This window comes from Gossypium raimondii, chromosome 5 (assembly GCF_025698545.1).
Source record: "Gossypium raimondii isolate GPD5lz chromosome 5, ASM2569854v1, whole genome shotgun sequence".
Classification (NCBI taxonomy): domain Eukaryota; kingdom Viridiplantae; phylum Streptophyta; class Magnoliopsida; order Malvales; family Malvaceae; genus Gossypium; species Gossypium raimondii.
In genome coordinates this window covers 18,339,095-18,361,199 of record NC_068569.1, presented here as the reverse complement: position 1 = coordinate 18,361,199, position 22,105 = coordinate 18,339,095, and the positions used below count along the sequence as shown (strand labels likewise).

The window sequence follows — 22,105 nt, the reverse complement described above, 5'->3', positions numbered from 1 at the left end:
ATATCAAATTAAAGCATAAAGATTAAATCCGTAACTAATACATAGTATAGGGACTAATAGTAGAATTTGACCTTAATTAATTTTATATATACGATTGAAGGACTTAGGCAAATGCATTTACCCAAGTCAACTATAAATTTGATGAGCTCCCTTTCCCACTTTCTATCATACATACACACACATACATTAATATATATACATGTAACTTGAAATATGACATGACATCCGACGGTGTTAAACCATGTACCAGATGGTAATATATCCATGATTCTTTTTCCATCATTCCAATAATACTTTCTCCCAAATTACACTGTTCTTTTATCTGTTTGGAACGAGGGAAAATGAAAGAAAAACCAAACCATAAAACAGTCTCTTGTAGTTTCATTTTCAGACAAGAAATTGTAGGTATAAATGTGTGTTTGTGTGTGTGTTTAACTTGAAACCTCATCCAAAAGTTTATATCTCCGTACCTTGTTTCTAAAAACATGCCTAGTAATGTGCCCGCCTTTGGATATCTCTTCTGACTTCGTCATCGTCGTCCTAAACTGCTCCTCTAAACGGGCGTTGCTTATGATCCTCTTCCGCGCCGTCGAAGGCGGCCGTTTCTCCGGCGATTTCGGTTGTCCGGTGGAGTATTTCTTCGTGAATTGCAGCTTTGGGTTGTTGTGATTCCCATGGTTTTGATCACCCTTTTTCTGGTTCTTTCCGTCGTCTTCGCTGTTGTCTTTACACGACGGGGATGAATTAGAAGAATTCTGAGATTTGGAATCCGCCTTTTGATTCAAACACCAATTACAAAATTCATAAGAGTCGGCTTTTGGATACAGATTGCTACAGTATCTGCCAAAACAAACAAACCCAGAAACCATATATGATGATATTATTTTTCATAATCCCCCCGCGGAAGGGGTATTCGATGAAAGCAAAATCCCAGAAAAATAAATAAAAAAAGGATGGTTGTGGAGGGATATAAAATGACCTGTGCTGAGATCTGAAATGGCAAACTGTGCATTGAAAAAGCTCATGAGTGAGACCAGAATCTCCACACATGCAACAACACTGGCTTGGCCTTGATTGGTGTGATATTATTGGTACATTCTCTTCCTTGTTTGCTGTCATTTTTTTCTTCTTCTTCATTTGAGATTCATATGAGACACGGAGATCATAGCATGATATTTATAAGGAGTAAAACAGACGACCACCCACACGCACCATGTATGGAAGGGTGTTTTATTTGCAAAATGAACGTCGCGTGTGCCAAAAGTAATTTAATTATTAAGGATTTTTGTTAAAAGGTGCAAAAATAATTAGTATGAATAATACAATAGTATTTTATGGCAAATATAATGATTCATAATTTAATTTGATAAAAAGAGTGCGCGTTAAATAATTAGTTAGCAAAATTTTCAGAAAAGGTAATACCCCAAGAAGGAATGCGTGATTGAGGTTTGAAGATTGGGTCTTAGATGTATGATAGCAACATTCTTGTCTATCCAGTCCTTTGGAAAAAATTAGTGCCAACAAACGTCATAGTCAATATATAAAAGATATAGGAGTTCCGTTAACGAAATGAATACATAAAATATGGGCCAACATATATATGTTGTAGATTCCACAAGGTTGCCAACTTTAGAGAAAAAATTTAAGTGTGAGAGTAAATTCTCTGCCACATGAAGAAAAGAATCACAGGGAAATGAAATGAAAAACCTAATTCATTATTAAGGGAAAGGAAAGAAAGGGTCGGGATTTGTGGTTTTTAGGCAAAGAATCAATAGAGGGGTAGTAAACAATAAATGGGATATATGGATGGATACAGCTAATTTGATTTGGGAATCGAATTAGTTAAAGACATGTCCTTTTTGCAATTTCTTTTTTTTTTTCTATGTATAAAAGAAATCAAATGGACATGTGATGACAGCTTTGATTAATTACCATCAAATGTGCCATCAAGGCAAGCATTCAACAGTTTAAACGGCAATGTAATCTGCTAACTTCATATAATCTTATTTTTTTGTTTATAAAATTATATTTATTAAATGCCAAGTAGCAGTTTGCATGTGGTTCGTACATAGCTCAGATTTTTATGTTAACAAAAGCCTTATGGTATGGCCAAATCCATTTCTTTTGGCAAAATCGTTCCAGTAGTATTTTTAACCATGAATCAATTGCTGGGAAAGCCCGTAATTTGTCATCCCTTCTCCCTATATATTAACCCATTCCCAAAACTAAACCTTGGATCATGCAAGAAATTTCGGGAAAGCTACCTTCGTTTTCGTTTTAAGATTATTGTATACATTCAAGTCGATTAATGATGTCTCACAAAGACTCCTTTGACATGGTTAAAAAGGTCATACATGCATATGCATATTTCAAAAGGGTTTTCTTATTTTCGTAGCAGTACAACCAGAAAACTTTAATAATATATAAAAGAACAAACAAGACAACCCTGTTGATTTTGACAAACATTTCTTCTTTATGGTTATAAAGTAAGAAGCCCACCATCTGTAACTCCGCTCCGCCAATAAAATTTTCTTTATAACCAATTTCCAATAAAGATGGCTGTCCTGCAAAGTATATATAAATATATATATATATATTTTTTTTTTCTCTCTTTAAATTATACGATAAACACAACACAAGCAACCTTGTCCATTGAATATGGTGACACGACCATCCCGAATTCAAGAAAGTGTGACCATACATATATTTACAAATGTAGGGATACCCCACCTCTTCCACTGTTTGATCATTTCCAACAAATTGATTCTCTTTGGTTGAAAAAGTCATGGTGACTGAATGAATATCTATCATCATAATTCAGTAAAGAAGAGATCCTTTCCGGACTGAACCAACATTTACAACAATATGGCTGACACAAACCATCCTCATTCGATCACTATTTACATCACCATCTCCAACAATCTACGATTCTACATACAACTCCAATGTTTTGTTCTTCGGGATAAGACAAAATGGAGGGGAATATATGCTAGAAAAGAAAAAAAGAACATCTAACATTATTTAAACTGATTGAGAGCTGGCTTACAATTAATTGATGGAGGCTCCTTGTACTATTTTATTCAACCTTGTTGTAAACTTTGTTTATGATAAATCCCCCCAAAAGCTCAATCTACTCCTCTTCTCTGCATGAAAAAAACCAAAAGTGACAAAAAATAAAAAATTGATGATTGATGTAATCCATATAATTCATCAATTCAGTCTTTTTAAGACATTTTCTCACTTTTTGAATTTTCAACAGATTCACTCAGCATAGCGTATTAGTTACTAGTAGTACAAAGGCAAAACTAAATTCAAGTACTAACTAACTTCAGTAATAGCCAAGAACTGCAATAGAAAGGAGAAATCCGGAAGTGGCTCACATGTACTAAGCAAAAGTTCAGTACCTTGATGAGATATCCATTTCCATTTCAATAAATCTTGTGCCTCAACTAGTGACATTCTAATCGCATTTGCAGGTGAGTAAAAACCATTAAATACTCAAGAAAGTTGTATCCAGGTCAAAACTTCAGTTGCCAAATGAAATTAAATGAGAAAACCCAATATATGGTTTCCAATACCCTTAAATAGACCAACTGGTTGTGTCGGTAAAATACCATGCAACAGTCTTTTTCAGTAAATGTTAAGTGTAATTTCGCCAAATATCAAGAGGTAAATATACTTGAGAGAAAAAGATGTCTCCAGTAAAAGAGTGGCTAGCTACCTGCATACTTTGTTAAGAGCTAAAAAGCTGGCTATGTCTGTGCACACTCAAAAGGTTGCAAGGATCCTTCAGAAAAGTCATGCATCCGAAATCGCTCCAAAAGTTCAAAGGGCCTGCAAATAAAGGTATTTTGATTCAAGATGCATGACAATAAGAATTACGAAAAGAATCAACAGATCTTTTTCAAACAACAATCAACGTTCAAAAAGAAGAAACATGTCTAAATTGAAAGCAAAATACCTAAATGGAAGTCAAAATACCTAATTCCACCTTCCTATGACCTTTTCTTTTGGGAACAGCTTTTCGATGGTGAGGTAGCTTAAGTAAATAAGTTGTTGTGAAGGCATTTTCAACTTTCAAGAAACAATGTCGATGGTGGTAAATTTCTAAAACATCAATTTACAGTTTTGACAAACATGCCATACAAAATAAGAGATGTAGAACCTCAACTAGCCAAGTAGACTAATATCTTTTAGCTGAAAACTCAGCTTGTGAAGTTAGCTCATTATGCCTGCCTAATACTACCAAGCGATCCTCGGGTAAGTTCTGATGATAAAGCTCTACAAAACCCAAAGATTCTAAATCATGCTTTCTGAAATTAGTTTTCATTGAGCCAACACTACCCAGTGACACTCGGTTAAATTCTGATGCAAAGTCAGTAAAATCCCAAGGTCTAAAACATTCTCATAAACTTAGTAAAGTTTGACCACTTTCAAACATGATTTTTGAACCATATAGCACTGAGTAATATCAGTATATGGAACTAAAATTTCACCTACAGGAAACTCAATTTATAAAAACAATAGTAGACATGCAGTGAAAATTCGCCCAGCTGATGGTGCTACAAGGACAAGGGAGGATTGTATATTTTGGGATTCAGAAATTTGTGGATGAAAAATATTTGGGGGTTAAAATTCATAAGAGTTTATAAAACTATACAAATTGCATTTCCACCTGTGCACAAGAAAACTTGCATGATAACTGCGAAATGATTAACCAGAACAAGACACGAGAGAAACCGGGAAGGAATAGTGAAAAAGATGGAACATCCACAATTATCTCATCTGATGCATGCTCCACTTTAGAAGCAGAAAAAGAAATATCATCCATAATCCTTACAAGAAAGCTTCACGATTACAACATAATTTCTGTTGATTACTTTCCATTGCCTCTAACACATTCGCAGCTTCTGGCCCTGCTGACCCACCAGCAGCCATTGATGGGACAGCAGCACTTGGAGTCCATAACTACATGATGGGGCAACTAAAATTAGAAAAGCAATCTTGAAAATTGCATATAACTGAACTCCCATAATACTTTATGTTAACCTTTATTGTGTTGTCAATACCACTAGTTGCCACAAAGCAATCAAATGGATGGCTCTGAACACAGTTTACAACTGCAGAGGACAAGACGACATTTTTAGCGACTAAGAAACCATAGGGTGATAGTAAAGTCCATCTGCAGGGCATGACACACAGGAGAAATATTACCAACGCCATCTCCAAGAAGCATTTTTATCAATTTACCAGTCTGCTTCTCCCAAATAAACCACCTTCCATCATCACTGCCGCTAGCAACAAATTCACCTATTCGAATCAATCAGATTATGTCAATATAATAGTTTCATTACTAAAATTGCAAGCAGACCCAATTCAAGAAATTGAATTTAAAAAGCTAACTCGACCTAGGATGCAATAAGGAACTGGATTTTTAAAAAAAAGGAAAAACTGCCATATACTTATGAAAAGGCACAAATTCAACACTACAAAGCAACTGCCATAAATCTCATAAAAAAGAAAAAGAAAAAGCAACAAAATTTCAACTGCAGCTAAAAATGTAACTAAGATGACATGAGAAAAGTACCTCTCTGACCAAGGAAACTCGCCTGCTTGATGTCAGTTCCAACATTGCAGTGCCCAGCATATCTCCGCTTCATATCAATTACCGCCTCGGGCTAGAAAAATTATGAATGCATGACATGAAAACCATAAGCCAGAAGATTAATGAAGAGTGTATCACAAGCAATATGATGAATATGTTGTCGAGCATGCATAATATCCAAACAGGTATAGGAAGTAAACAAATTTCTTTTCCATGCTACATTATATAGGACACTCCATTGTAGACTTTTCTACAACATTTCAAAGCAATTTGACTTCTAATCAAGTTATTAATACGCACCACAAGTTGAAGCAGAAAATAAGAAGTTATCTGTCCAGCAAAGGTTAGCAACTTTACCAGTTACACATTTAGCAATGCCTTAACAATTCATAATTGAATGAAGTCACTTTCAAGATGATTTCTTGATGACATAACAAAATAGGAGACATCAGATTACCGGAAACTTAAACCATTTGCAATCCATACCAAAGATAAGGATGTGAACCTGATAAGCCACTCCATTTTGTGATGACGAGGAAGGAGATCCACATGCACCAGTTTCTCTAGTTGAATCACCTCTTCGATGAATTCTAAGATTTAAACTTCCATGAAATATGTTGGATTCAACATCACGCCCTTCATCACCTGATATTAAAGTTTCAAAATCTAATTCCAGCTCCTCATTAAAATCAGAGTCTTCTCTTTCAGATCTTGGACCATCTTGTAAAGCATCACTGTTAGCTTCTGAGCGATATAGTATGTCACTCAACGACAATACCCTTCCAGTTCTAGGTTCACCCTTATGTGATCCATCACTTGCCTTGTTACTTTTTTCAGCCTCAGCTATTAAAAAATGAAACTAGATTAAGGAAAAGATTAAAATTCAGAAAAAGTCATTACCAATACTAGAGATATTGATCAATCACATTCATGGAATGGAAACTAAAAGGAAGGGATGAAAATTGAAAGAGGGTAGTTCAGCCTTAAAGTGATTACTGAAGTTCATTCCACACATAATAGTGGAAAGTTCAGCATAGGCAATAACCATAGTGATCGCATGCTGTCAACTTGATAAATATAAACATCATGCATGCTACAAGTACACTTGAAACTTGATTGCTCTCAGGCCTAACAACAAATTAAAGGTAATCTATGAACAACGGGAAGGCTTAGGGAAAATTCAAAGGGTGAATTGAGCAGAGAAGAAACTTCAGGAGTTCAGGACATCGCTTATAAGAACATGGCATCTGCAAATCCAGTAAACTGAACAGCAAAGAAAAGTCATACTAGTATTAATTTTAACACCAACTGTGCAAAGAAATTTCAATCAATACACGATTAGACACATAAACCAGTCTTTCAGTAAGAGTAGGATGAGTAAACCATCACAGCATTGTCCTACACACATGAATACATGTACAGCTATCAACTTTGAAGTCAAGAGATAAGATGCTTCAATTGAGACAATGATATGATTGTACAAGACACCAACCAGCAGCAAGATGTTTTTTAATGTTCTCCACTCTCTCAGCGGCCATAGTATCATATGGAGATAAATATTGTGCTGCAACAGCAAAGTCTAATGCTTCTTTATGCTTTCCCAACTGAAAAAACAGTAGAAAACAAATGATAATAGCCAAAATCTTAGTTCCACCAACTTAACAAGAAGAGACAACTATGAAACTGTCTTGGACCAGATGCAGATTTAGCCTACATAACATCTTTTGATTTACAACTACACAATTCATCCTAAACACTTATTGTGTTGTGCATATATGCATCTACCGGTAACCACTGGCTTTACTTCATTAACCAACTTCTAAGAATATAAATTTGGCTAAGGAATAAATTACATTTCCCCAGTGAAAATTAAACAACTTTCCACATTTTTTAAAATATATATACAAGAGTTCCACAAGCTTAAATTTTGTTTAAGCAAAAATGATTTTAAAAGGATAAAAGATGGATTGGAAGCAAAAACCAAAGCGGGGAAACTATTAACTGAGGGTCAAGCTTAACAATTTAAAATGTTCTTGGCAACCCAAATAAGTTATAATTTTGTCCGTATACCATGTTTATAAACTCCACTGTAACTCGTTCTGCATATTACCTGTTCTAAAGCCTCCGCCATACAATAATGAGCTCTAAAGGAAGAACTATCTATTCTTCGAGCATTATGGCAATCTCTAATGGCCATATGGGCATCGTTTTTCCACTTCCGCTGAAAAAGGAAGCAACTTAATATGTTGGCTATGGCATATCAAATAGATGAATGGTCAAAGAAGAAAAAAAAAACAAAGTAATCATGGAACCTTAAGCCACAAGGCAGCACGTGTACAAAAGCATTCAAGCCTGAGTGTGGGCCCAATATCAATACCATGTCCATCCAAGACTTCATTGCATGCCTCAATTGCATGAAAAATATTTGTCCCGTTGTCTAATGATCTCTTAGCAATTTCAACCAACATCCTGCATTTTTCAATCTGTAACCGCCATGTTAGAGTATGGCTGAAATACATACAGAATAACAACATAAGTTAAATAACAATCTACAAAAAAAAAAGGACAATAAAATAAAATATGCATACTCCAGCAGCAGTTTTGCCTCTACTCCGGAGACCATTTTGGAAGACGCCGGAAAGAGGTGGTCGGTGCTCTAGTTTATTTAGTACAGGAGTGAAGGTCATCAATTTTGAAGCATCTCCTGAGGTATATTGCATTGAACTCCCACTAGCTGGCAATTATGGAAACAACAGATGATCAGATGAATAACATCTTAACAATCCAAATAATAGTTATATAAGCATCGTACTAACTGCAAATAAAGCAAATAACTTGAAAATACTGAGCCAAAGAACATTAAACTAAACTTGAGAATGTGACAAGCTACCACACCTATACTGACCTGAGGCTTAACCTTGACATTGAAATCTAAAAAGCAGTACATGAAAATGAAGAATAAAATAACAAGGGAAGAAGGGGAGGCAAGACACATTAAGCTAAGTTGAATCTTAAGACGCAATTCAGTTCTTCGAATTCAAAACAGGAACCTAAATACGGAGAGAAACCAAAACTATAGACATCAAGTCAGGCAGCATGAAACCTCCTTTAAAAAAAAGGACAAACAAATTGGACCATGATTTACGTCCATTAGATATACTTACCATGATATACGTCCATTAGATACGGACAAACAAATTGGACTACAGTAGAGAATCTGGGATATGCTTACCATGATTTACGTCCATTAGATATACATGCTCCCCACTATAGCTAAGAAGAACCTCTTCTCCATTAGGGCTGAAGGTAACATGAGTTAAGTGCAAACTTGAACGTCCCTGAAAAGCAAAGAAAGCAGTATTTAAATAATAAACCAGTAGTGGTTCAGTTCAAAGATATATAATGACACCTAGAAGCAAGAAAGCAGTGTTACTAATGGGGATGTCAATTGATAGCAATCAGCAGTTCACAACTGACTCCTGTCAACACTTTTAACTTTAAACATCCAACAAAACTTTTTTTCAATGTGCAGAGTAATGAAGTGAAAGATTCCAGTAAGAGAAAACTAGTCAATAGTGACCTAATGAAGATGATAAGCTCACTCACTTACCAATAATGAAAAGAAAAGGAAAACAAACAGAGAATTATTATCATTTGCAAATTGAATAGTTACATCATTCAGGACTATCTATTCATAAGTCCACACTATTCAAAATAAAACTTGGTCCTGATGAGAAGAAATCATAAAATTTACCAGAGATATTTCTAAGAAAGAAGTCAACAAGAGTAAGAACTAACAAAGAATTTCAAAACTAACACGGTCAGAGAGATGCATTGGGCAGAAATAATTAACACAAGTAGGTGGTAACATTCTTTTCCGGCAGGAGGTCAATGGTGGCAGCATCCTTCTATCATATAGCCGGGCAAATGCATCACTGCAAACATTCAAATACAAGATTAGCAGAGAACAAAAAAAGCAAATAATAAATAATAAAGGAAGGAAAGATCAGCTACATACTTCCCACCAACAAGGAGTAAATGAGGTCTAGTAGAACTGATATCACATGATTTCAAGGCCAGAGTAAGCCTAGGAGGATCAGCTAGTGACCTCTTTGCCCCATAACGTAAGTCAAGCTGCCAAGAAAAGAAGGAAAATTTAAATGATTTACAATTCTATAGAGATACAGACATTTAAAGAGGAACTCAGAAAATGGATGTTATCTATTTGTTAATCTGACTTGCTGTGACAATTGTACAATGTCAAACTTCAGATAACAACTGAAGACAGATTGGCAAACAATACTGAAAATTTTCAAGCTACACGAGTAATAAAATGACCTTGAGATGATAATCCATTAACCCAAGAATCAAGGGATGTTTTTCTCTTCGCTGGTTAAAGTCCTCTCATGCCGTCTAAACTCTAAAGTAAAGTTGAATGTACAATGATGAGCTATGTAATTGAAACCATATCAAACTAGTAACTTCAGACATTTAAAAAGGTCCATTGAATGGCTGTTCGTTTTCAATCCCAACAAGGAAAAGTTTGAATTTCTATCAATTATCCTGATCGGCAAAAAACCAGGAGGAACAGAAGTACTTTTCCAAATCAAAGAAAAGACTTCAGTGTTGCATAGGATCTACAGAGAATAAAACTGAAATATCACAATTACACTAACAATTATAACCTGGTGAAGACAACAAATTGAAACTCCCTAATGAGCATTTCATGGATAGCTTCATATTTACAATCAACACACCAAATTGCTAGGTAGTACTATAGCAACAAAGTTCTCTAGAGGTATCTAGAACATAAAAGTAAATGAAAAGAAAGCCCTTCATGGTGAATGTGAGTCTCACTAGAACATTGCGACATTCTTGGTGAGAAGATCCAGCTGGAGGACAGGAAGTGCCCTCTCGAAAGTCATGCTGTCTCAGAGTTCCATCCTCACTAGCACTCCATACCATATTGGGGTTTCCAACTTCAAACTGAATTGGCAAACAAGTATAAAAAGTGACTAACTGGAGCAATCAGATAAACATTCATTTCACCATGTAAATCAACAATAAAAGTTGAAAATGCTACCAATTTCTCATGTTTGTTTGCAGTTATTGTTACTCCATTTATCAGTCATTTATGCAATAAATCTTACCGCCAATTTTTTAACTCTTCTTGTGTGACACTGATAGAGTGCTGACGGAGTAATAGCACCATCATTGAACCCTCGGCCATTTAAGCGGGACAAGTTAAATAATCGAACCTGAAAAAATATTAGCCGTCCAATTTACTAATTATAACTAATAGCAACGCGATAAGGATCCACCATAAGAACCTTGTTTACCAATATGACAAAAAGAATTACCTCTGCATCCCCAGCTCCAGAGGCTACAAGCTCATCAGAAGTTTCAGGAATGAATTTTGTACAGAATATGTTAGCAGAATGACCAGTCTCTATAGAATGCAAAAGCTTTCGACCAGAGTAGCTCCAAATATTTATCTGCAAAATGTAATTCATCAATAATTTTGACATACTTCCATAAAACCAACACCCACCATTCTTGGCACACCTTTTTCAACAGATTATAGGTGCCAAAAACTTTAAAGAACTGGAGGCCCATAAACCAAAAATTTGTTTCACCTTTTAATCAAACTTATATGCCATACTAGAAAGCACAAAAAACATTCCTTAGGTGAAAAGGCAATAGTTTTTATATCTTCTAAAAAACTATTTCAAAACCTTTCAGAAACGGCATAAATTATTTACAGGCATCATTAAACACAGATACACAACCCAGTAATCCTGATTCAGAAGGATTACTAGAAGACTCAATATTTCACATTTTCCAAACTAAAATGTAAATGAGGCAAACTTAGAAACAATCAACACCATATAAATACAAAACCCCTGATAACATAGTTCAGCCAAAATTCACATTATTAAACTTTGGCCACTTTCATGCTACCTATTACACTCGTAGACAAAAAAAAGAAGTCTCATACCAGTGCATCATCAGAACCAGAAATCAAAAGTGAACCATTTGAATTCCAAGCCACAGCATTTACACAGCCCTGATGTCCCTGCTCAAACAAAGAACATAGTAAGATGATTTTACAAGGACTGGAAAAGAAAAAACTGTAAGTGTAACAAAACATTGTCCCATTGAAGCCCCGAAATTAAAAGTGGCAGATCAACGGGCAACTAGAAAACTATCCAGACAGCATTTAATTTAGCACAGTAGTCAACGCATAACTGCAATGTAATCTAGGAAGACAGAAAATGCATACATTCAATCAACTGCCATAAAATGCCACTACTATAATGTATGATGCATCATGAGAAAAAAGTGCATATATATAAATAAATAAATAAAGTGTTAAAAGAGTCTGAAATACTACCACTGTAATTGCTAATAGAAGATATGCATGTCAATTATAACATCTTTCTAAATGCAAATATCAAATATGCAAAAATTGAAACAACCTCCAATTCTTGTTCCATTGAAAGCCTACGAATCAGAGACGAATGCATCTGCAAACTATGACCAACATCCTACATAAACACCAAAAAGGAATCTGTTAGATAAAGCACAGTCACCGTTGTAAGTCAACAAAAGGAAGAAAAAGATTGATAGTAATTGACTACAAAGAAACTAATAAAGATAAAAAAATAGTCAGAGTTAAACTATCAGCAAGATTCAGGGGAAACTGAACAGAACAAAAAAAAAATAGGCTCCAGCACTTCGATTCTTGATCAAAATTTCAATAATAAGCACGTATGGATTAAAATCCGGTAACACAGTAGCATTTACTCAAATTCTCAATTACACATCAGATTAACTCAAGAAAAATTATATTAATTCCGCAAATCCTCAGAACTGCAAACGAGAACACCAAATTGTTGTGAAGAATGAGGGGAAAATACGTGGCCAAAGTCGATGCGCCTGTTGACGAGTAGATTGTGCACGTTGCCGTCGTGGAACGGCCACTGCTCCATCCAGTTTTAATATCGAAAAACAAAGAAAACTGGAAAGATATTCGAAAACCCTAGCTTTGATCGGCAGCGAAGCTGGTAATCAGCGATGAACATATGCGGAAAACAATTCCCATAGTCCTTTTGAAGCTAAGACGGGCATTTTTTTTTTATTCTTTTTGTTGGTTTTAATTACGACAACGCAATGGGTTTGGAGACATTAAAGCATAAAAGCAAGCAAATAAACAAATGCTTTTCTTCGCTTCCTTTGCGTCTCTGTGCGTACTGTGTAGAGATTCTCAAAATTTCGGAGAAGAAAAGACAGTGTTGGATTGTGATGAGGAGCATTGTTTAAGAGAAAGGAGGAGGAGAGTAGGTACTAAATGGGCAAAGTAGCCCAGTAAGGAAGGTCCAATCTATAGAAAGCCCGTGGAAACTTACGCCATTAATTCAATGGTTCGGATTGGTTGGAGAAAGAAGGGGTGGTGATATGACATAACGTGAGGGGCCAACCTCTTTTGGGTGAAACTCCAGTTTCATGCACGCGCCATGTTTTCTCAAATCAATAATAGTGTCTCATCACCTCACTAATAAGATAAAAATACGTGGTAGAAATGAAATACAAATAATAGACTGAAATTGATGGTTTTACCTATTGATAAAAATATATATTATTAAATTATTAAATATAATAAAATGTATTAAAAATATATATTATTAAATTATTCAGCATCGAGCGATTCACGCAATGTAGTAGGGTCCACCCAATAAGGAATGAAATAGAGAAGTACCCCTTTCATTGAATCATTGAATAAGGAGGATATGGATTAACCATTTCCCCTCTATAATAAAACAAAGCTATTGTTTATCCTTAAAATTCGGATCCCAAATTTATTTTATTTTTAATAAACTTACTTATAACACTCAAGAAGTAATGCGACTAATTAATTTTCATTTTAAGAAAATATATATATACACATGAGAGAAAATAGTAAACTGGAAGGTCCATGCCACTTAGACCCTAATGTAAAAAAAAAAAAAGCAGGCCAGGCTGCAGCTTTAGTGGTCCCATGCATCACCTAAACCATCAGACGCCATAAAAATGGAAAAATAAACTACTTTGCACCGTTTCAGATAGTGAGTTAAGGGCACAACACATCGCTTTCTCATACATAAATGCATGCACGAGATAGTAAACGCATTGGCTAGATGACAAAACATTACATTACATTACACCAAACCAAACATAACATTACATCAAGTTCCATGCCAACCATGGCTGCTCACATCATCATCATCATCATACATATATAACTTGCTAGCCCCCATTAAAAGCACTGCAGAATCACGAGTTCAACAACAAAAACACACACAGAGTCCCATGATGGCAAAGGAATAATACATCAGATGGTGTAATATGGGAAAGGGGGCCCCCCCCTTCCGGCTGAACTGTGGCATTAGCATATGATGAAATAGGAGAAGCCTCCTTGCTCGTGCAATTTCCTGCATCAAAGGTGAAAAAACACTTGACAAGAAATACAAAAAAGGGAGAAGAAACTGAAGGATTGGGGGTCCCAAAACACCTAATGGGCGTGCACTTAGACCCCCTTTTTTATGAGGCCGCGTCCCTCTTGGAATAACCAGTCTTCTCATTCACACATCCAACCCATCATCCCTCATGCCTAGCTGTGAGTTTCACTTTCTCTACAACCCAAGATGTTGACTAATGATGGTTCATCTTCCTTTATTGGGACATAGTATACACTCATGTATCCTTTGCTTCCTTTAGGAAATAGAGATGAGATTTCGACTCCTTATGCTACTGGTTTCCAACTCATATCATTGGGAATGGTTCATGTTCTTTGTCTACGATCTTCTATTTTTGGAAGGGCTCCAAATTATATATGAAAAACACCATTCAAGATTGTGTATACTTCACTTATTTAACACAGCTCCACTAACAATGACAAAAATAACAACTAATACTACTTGTGAGAACAGCTGCAGGCTGCAGCTCATAGAGTGTTAAGTCCCAAGGTTTCGGCTTTAAGTTTCAGGGATTTCAGGTAGTTGATAGCTTCATCAAGAACCGCAACTGCATCCTTTCCCTCTCCGCCTGGGATTATGCTTCGCAAAACAGTCACCGTCTCTCGAATTTTATCCTTTCTCATTCTCTTGTAGCTTGAAGACGAATCTGTATCACCTGATCCAGGATTTTGGCCTTTGGCACAGCTTGAATCTGCATCATCCTCGTATTCAGAATATCTGTTAAAATTCCCCGAATTAGCAGTATCCATAAGCAAGGGCAAACAACCATAACTGCCATCAAGCAGTTTTCGCTTTTTAATTAGCCTTGTAGAGCTATCAACCTCTTCACTACCTCCCTCAAATTGCTCATCCTGGGCAGTCATTGTACTAGGGGAATGACCAGTGCTTGTAACTTCTTCATCCTCGGAATACTCACTATCAGCATCCGAATAAAGCAACGCATTGAGTTCCTCAGTGTCCTCGTGCATTTCACTTTGCACATCAGTCCCTTTGTCATAAGACACATCCGTAGATATCAGTCCAGAGTGAAGATTCCCTGTTGCTTTAGCCATGGGAACATCCCCATTAAAGTTACCAGCAGCAGGAGATTTTGGACCCCAAGAAGACAGGCACTTGGTATGAGTCCCAAAAGCAGAACTGAAAATCAGGGTAGTTTGATCACCAGATTGATCAAAAACAAGGAATCTCTTCTCAGCAGCCCCGGTCCCTGCCTTGGAGGTACCACTTTCCTTAAGATTCTCATATCGGTCAGCCAGGTGTTGCTCTTTCAACAAAGGGTTTGAAGCAGGCGCAAAGACCTGTCTGAAACGGGGCAAACAGTAAAACCAGCCACGAGGTTCATTTCGTTGGCTAACCCCAAAGTGATGTAATTCTGGATTTGCATAAACCGGCGAAGTCCCAGTAGCAGAGACCATATCAGTGCCGAAGTTCATGAATCTAGGATTAGTACTTTGCAGTCCCAACGGATTGGGAGCAGCCAAAGAAATCAAGTTGGGTGATTGCCAATGAAATTGCTGCTGAGGAAACCAAGATCCACAGCCTTCTCCCATTCAACAAGAACAATCACCTGCATAAAAACACCATAAAACTTGAAAAAGGTATTCCAGAGAATAATAAGCAGATATTCATAAAACCAAGTAGCAGAGATATAACGACATACCAGAAGTTTATGCTGTAGCAGTGAAAATGGCAGTCTACTTGCAGTTTCTCTCAAAAAAAAAAAGAACAAGGCGAAAAAAGAAAACTAAAAATTCCAGCTTAACTTGAACGCGAAAACGTAAAAGGCAACCTACGTAACGGGCTTAAGCAAATGACGGAAATATTCAGCCTGGAAAAAAATAAAAAGGAAATTCAGTAAGGAGTTTGAACATAAACTTTCTTACCAAACATCAATCACAAAAAATAATAAAAGAAAAAGGAATCTCTCATGATAAATAAAAGAAAATATGAACCAATGAAGTGTAAAAACATCACCAAACAAAACGGGTATCTAATTCTTTCATCAATTAAAAATAAGGAAGAAAAATGAACCTGGCAATCCTGAAGAGGTTGAAAGCATGCTATGACTCTAACTACAATGGTGGCACTCCCTGCAATACCATTTTCGTACTTCAATGCCCGGAATCTTGTTTGGGTCGCTGCTTGGCACACCATAACTACGTCCCAACACCCCTTCAATATGGCACCAAAAGAGAGGATCTTCCAGGTACGAAACCGTATTAAAAACCCCAAGATCCAGAATCTAGATTAACTAAAATTCAACAACTACCACTACTAAGAAATGATAATTTTCTGGGATCACAAATTTTGAGCGATGTGATTGAAGGTATTCAGCTAATCTGGCGGACATAACATGGAACAACGATGAAAAAAGTGGATCCCATGGATGATATAACACTAACTAAGAAACAAGAAAAAAAAAGGGATGGATCTTGAAGACGCTAGGTTTTGGAATTACAGAATCACTCTACAATACAAGTTCAAAGAAATAACTTTCCGAAAAACATCAATAGAACGACTCAACCACCAACGCATGCTGTTCCTTCTTCACTGCAAATAGCCACCGTTCACTTCCCTTTGTTAACGCTCCCCCCCAGAAAAAAAAAACACACACACACACACACAACCTATTCAAGAACCCTGCAAAGAGGAACTACCACTAAACATAATGAGCTAAAATTCCTAGCAACAAAATCAAAGCTTTATTACAAAAGAAAAAAGAAAAATGTGAAAACCGAAAGCATCGAGGAAGCTAACGATTAACAGGGGGGGGAAAACTCCAGATTGCTCCAATCCTTAGCTACAAATAGAGAAAGAGAGACTAATGCAATCTGAAACTGGGAAAAAAAAATTCAGAGAGAGAGAAACGAGGACTACAGTCAAAGGGTTGAGATTTATGGATGCACGGATCCTAACATATTACTGGATATATTAAATAGGGAAAATAAAATGACGAAAATGTCCTTGATGCACCTAAAAAAGAGAGGAAATTAATTAAAGTTAAAGAAATAATTAAAAATTAAAATTAAAGGTTTTGACATGAATTAAGTGAAGAAATGATGAAGCACAGTTAGAGTCCGTGTGGTGGGTGTTTGGTGTTCGGGCCCCTCTCGGGTGGTTATGACATTACCGGTTCGGGTTCTGGGTCCAATTCTTTCATTTTGCGGAAATGCTAATATTATCCAATTACATCCATAAATAATAAATAATTGTACACTAACTTCTTTTTAATATTTTCCGTTAAAAAATAAAATTTTGAATACAAATAGATAAATGGAGACATCATCAAATGAAAACAAGCTTAATCTCATCATTGTTGCCATAATATTGAAACTTTTTACAACTTTTTTTTAATTCCAAATAAAATAGTACCAAATATCAATTATCAAATAATGCCTCGAGGGATGGCATAATTGTGGTTGTTGTGGACTAACCACTTAACCGAATTTCTCCCCTACCTTTTCTTTTTTTTTTTCCTTTTCTTTTTGATACAAAATAAAAATGCATATGTCATTTTATCTTTCCCACGAAGTAAATAAAAATTTATATATACATAAAATTTCACTACATACACATATATTGACTTACTAGTGGACCGTCCATTTTTCATGGATATGGTGAGTTGAAACCCTAGGTAGCTAGCTAAATGCTAATTCAAAATTATAGACTACCCCAATGCTTGAAAAACTCCAAACATGAAAAATTAATTCTAAAGTCAAAATTCCATTTAATTTTTTATAATATTGTGTTGGTAGTTGTAAGGATTAGTATAATAATGGGGGAGGGGATTTATTAGAAAGTCATATGCTGTGTGGAATAATAAGCAAAAAAACTTAAACAAAATTCCATGTTTCATGCCACTAAAACTTGTTCTAAGGGGCCATATGGTATTTAAATATTGGTGGTGGGGATAGAAAGAGCATGGAACCATTTTGGTTGTGGATTCTCCAACAAACACACAACACCCCACGCTTTGAAAAGCGTAAAGCAAACCCCCCCCCCCCCATGCCTTTGCAACTTGCCATTAAACATGCTAATCCTCAATTGTCACTACCCAATATGATTAATGGAAATTTATTGGATAAAAAACAAAAGAAATTGTTCATGAAATAGGAATAATAATATATTGTTTTAACAAAACTCGAGGTAAACTTCAGATTTGAGATGATAGCTCTTGTTTGGAGGGATCTATATATCTATATTTAAAGTAAGTCAGAATGTGTTGTCTAAAAGCCAATGTCAACACTGCAATAATTAAGCAAAGGCCTCTTAAGCAATTATAACACTTATTAAAGAAATCTTGATGAGTTTATTTAGTCTCATTACTTAGCAGGCCAATTAGCAATTCCATAAATCATTTTCTTTTCTCTCTATGCATGCCCCCCTCAAGGTCAGGGGGGTTGAAGTTAATATTACCTTAATAATTAAGGTCAAAATTAACAGTAAAGTAATTATGATAATGAGTTACTAAACTTAAAAACTAATAAAGAAATCGAGATTAATAATTCCTCATTCCAACGTAAGAATCATAGTGAATAACATGACTGATGCTTTTTGGGTAGATATAAGTTGGATTTTTAGTTTTGATTTTTTCTTTTCTTTTCCCCTCTTTATTGGGTAGTTTAAGTCACATTATTAGTGGGTACCCCAATCAAGTTGCTTCAACACTTGGTTATAATTGAGGTTAGGTCCAATCAAGAAAGTGATTGTCATTATAATATATATTTCACAAAAGGATCAGTTATTGTTTTTATTTATTTAATAATGAAGTATTTCAGGGTTAAACATAGCCTGGTTAGTCAAGACATGAACCAAACTCAGTATAGTTCACTCGCACGCTGCCCACAATGTTTGAAATTTAATTTCATTGGTAAGAAGATTCAATAATAATAATATTGGATTGAAATTGAAAGGTCAGTGTAGTCATTTCATACCGAATAATTATGTAAATTTTTTTTTAAATTAATGTTTTCAGTTTAACCTCGAGAAAATTAAAATTATATTTATTGGAAGACTTTGAAGGAGAAAAATAAATAAATAAAGGGGAAGAAAATCTTGCGATCCGACACCAAAATCTTTGGTACAGTAAGGAAACAGCAGACTTTAAAAAAAAAAAAAAAGTCTCCCACGCCGTTTTATCTTTTTCCCAACATGTTCACGCTCCTCCGCTTGCATACCACCTCACTTCCCCTCATTGCCTCACGATTTGATTCCTGTTGACACGTGGAAAAATCATGGTGGTTCACTCTCAAAATAAAATGAAATTCCTCGAAGCTAATCTAAATTTGGATTAAAAAAGATCGTTTTTATTAATTAAATTAACTTTAATGAGTGAAAAATGAAGTATTTACTGTTTAAAATTAGTTGAAGTTCCTATAAATGTTGATTTAAATTAAAATAACTGATTAAGAAACAATATATGTTTATCAGCGTTGGATTAGTTTATAGAAGTTGAATTTTCATTTTTTAATTTTGGGAAAAAGAAGAAACAAAAATAAAAACGTTGCATCAGCATCAGCGTCGGGATTTTATTAAAGAGAGCGCATGCATTTGTGCACGCTTTGGCTCGCGCTTTCATAACACAAGGAAGAAAGAGAAATATATATATATTTTTAATTTCCTGTAAGACAGGGTTTTATTTGTTGGGTCAAAGTAAAGTAGTATTAAATAGCTTAACATGCACGCGAGTGATAAGGTTACAGGCGGGTGTACGGGGAGATCTATGCGATGTGGGAATGGGATCCGGGATTGAGTTAAGGTCTTCAGATTGATGTTGAGTACAATTCTGGATTTAACATTTTTCTCATAACCCCAAATTCTTATCAAGAAAATTTTATTTTATAATTATTTTCACCTACATGGTGAGGTGAGTGTGTTGTTATCTATTTCTAATTCAATTAGTGTGATCAAACAAAATCTCAATTAAAAATAATAATATTTTGAAAGATAATATATAATATTTTAAATAAAATAATTGAAAAATGGTGCTTAAAACAAGTAGGAATTGAGGATTGAATCTAAGACGTACAAATGAGTTTTAACACTCTAGTTAATTCAATAAATCATTCTTTTCAGAAAATCATTTCACATTGGTGCAATCATGTGATTAGAAATACGGTTACTATGATTCCAGAAACTATAATTAGAAATAATATTAGAAAACAGGATTAGATTCATAATCTAAATCTAAATACAACTTAAGAAAAGAAAAACAGAAGCTACACCTAATTTATATAAAATAAAACTTGAAGAAATTATGTCCAAGTTGTAATTGAGTATTTTAATCAAATAGAGAACATCTAAAGCGACTAATGCGGAGATGTAGCCGCCAGTGGCGTGCTCTTTAACTGCTAGTTTTTTTCTTCTTTTTGACTTTTTTGTTTTTCTGGTGAGTTCTATATTTGCCTTTTGCCCCCTCCATAACTATTTTAAACCTTGCTGTAAGCCCTACCTCATACTTACATAGTGTAGGATTCTTTTCTTAAAATTTTAATATGTCATAAAGATAAATACTTCAATATTGTAAGTAAAGTAGTGAAAATAACTAATACACAAGTCATTTATATAACCATTCAACGTACATATATATATATATATATATATATGTGATACATTCTCACAAGATTGTGTTATTTTATTAGACAATTTCATCTGTAGTCATGTCTTTTTATGAGATATTATGTATATATATGTGTGTGTGTGTGTCTGAGAGAGAGAAATATTGCAAAACTTCATACCATTCGTAGACATGATTGGTTTAAATAAGTGACAACTCACTAGCAAATTTCACTAATAATTTTGATTAACCTATCCCCAATATCATGCTAAGAATAGTTAGGATTTCCATAAGAAGATACCATTCGTTTGATGAGAAATAAAAAGGAATATCGAAACTTCAAGTGGCTGAAGCTGAAGTAGTAGCTTTCAAAGTAACAAAAAGAAAATCAACGACTGGAGTGAGAGAGTCAGAGTCTGAAAAAGAGGATTCCTCACTTCTTTCTCTCATGCAGCTCCTAAGTGATAAAAGTAAAGAAGAACCTATATTCTTTCTTTTTTTTGATTACCTTCCTCGCGTATGTATAAGATCGAACCCATTCGATTTCTAAAACGGATTAATATGATTTTCAAACGTTTTAAAATTGAATTAGTGATCGATTGTCGGTTAACTAATTATCAATAGTATCAATCATTAAAAAGCATTGAATTGAATATCTTAACAACTAATTAACCAATTATAATAAATCTTAAAAAAAAACTCATTCATCCAAACAGTGTAAAACTTAATTATATAATATCAAAGTTCTATGATCATAATATTACCATTAAGTCAAGGTTTTTGTTACCTGATAATAAATAATTATTAATCGGTTAAATTTCAATATAAAATATTCATGGACTTAAATTTCATCGGATGTGTGAGAAATAAAGAAAACGCTGGGAGGGATGAGGAGAAAGGAGTTAGAAAAGTTGTTAAGCTTTTGGGTTGTGGACATGGTTAAGTTAGATGGGCCATTGTCCATTAAGGTGGGAGTCAAAGTCAACATGACGGCATTACCAAGTACTCCAAGTACCACCACCAGCATACCAAGTTTGGGCAAACCGGACCACAGTCAAGGCAAGGAGAGAGACAGAGGTAGGAATTCATTGTGTATTAGCGTTCACACTATCTCCTTAATTCAGGAGGTACTTTTTTGTGGATAAAATCTGTGGTTGTGGCATGGCATGGTTGAGATCTTCGATTGCTTTGCAAATTACGAAGCTTGGGATACCTTGAAACTCCTCTAGTCACCTCGTTTTGGTACGTTAGGTGTTGTATTGCTCATTGATTATTAATGAACGAGTATCCAAATTCGGCTAAATGTTGTCTCTTTTCTTTTTCACAATTAACCGACGTTTAGTGGTGGGCTCAAAAGACATAGTAAAAGGTAGACATGGGATGGGAGTCAGAGGAGACAAACATCTATAAATGGGCCTAACATTTAAG

General features: G+C 35.1%; 3 protein-coding genes across 7 annotated transcripts; all 3 read right to left on the bottom strand.

Annotated features, from left to right (window-relative positions):
- Positions 1-259: 259 nt before the first annotated feature.
- Positions 260-1,254, bottom strand: LOC105771060 (uncharacterized). Its single transcript, XM_012592467.2, has 2 exons — positions 980-1,254; positions 260-840 (listed from the first exon to the last, which is right to left on the bottom strand). Exons 1-2 carry the CDS (start codon positions 1,135-1,137, stop codon positions 432-434), a joined length of 567 nt encoding a protein of 188 aa, XP_012447921.1. The 5' UTR covers positions 1,138-1,254; the 3' UTR covers positions 260-431.
- Positions 1,255-2,617: 1,363 nt separating this feature from the next.
- Positions 2,618-12,953, bottom strand: LOC105769484 (protein ALTERED SEED GERMINATION 2). Of its 5 annotated transcripts, none has more exons than XR_008196097.1 (21): positions 12,526-12,951; positions 12,085-12,153; positions 11,604-11,681; positions 10,966-11,100; positions 10,756-10,863; positions 10,463-10,591; positions 9,624-9,739; positions 9,423-9,540; positions 8,838-8,943; positions 8,194-8,339; positions 7,918-8,088; positions 7,716-7,826; positions 7,098-7,209; positions 6,111-6,448; positions 5,588-5,678; positions 5,215-5,310; positions 5,050-5,120; positions 4,841-4,968; positions 3,730-3,834; positions 3,047-3,143; positions 2,618-2,930 (listed from the first exon to the last, which is right to left on the bottom strand). XR_008196097.1 is itself a non-coding variant. In XM_012590153.2 (20 exons), the coding sequence occupies exons 1-19, from the start codon at positions 12,595-12,597 to the stop codon at positions 3,753-3,755; spliced, it is 2,277 nt and encodes a 758-aa protein (XP_012445607.1). In that variant the 5' UTR covers positions 12,598-12,951; the 3' UTR covers positions 2,618-3,143; positions 3,730-3,752. The 5 variants fall into 5 exon arrangements, 2 of the variants coding, with proteins under 2 accessions (XP_012445607.1, XP_012445606.1); XR_008196096.1 differs by having other exon boundaries at positions 3,722-3,834; positions 12,526-12,950; XM_012590153.2 differs by having other exon boundaries at positions 2,618-3,143.
- Positions 12,954-13,676: 723 nt separating this feature from the next.
- On the bottom strand, positions 13,677-15,932 carry LOC105769483 (transcription factor bHLH145). Its single transcript, XM_012590151.2, has 2 exons — positions 15,782-15,932; positions 13,677-15,688 (listed from the first exon to the last, which is right to left on the bottom strand). The coding sequence occupies exon 2, from the start codon at positions 15,669-15,671 to the stop codon at positions 14,589-14,591; it is 1,083 nt and encodes a 360-aa protein (XP_012445605.1). The 5' UTR covers positions 15,672-15,688; positions 15,782-15,932; the 3' UTR covers positions 13,677-14,588.
- Between the last annotated feature and the right edge of the window lie 6,173 nt (positions 15,933-22,105).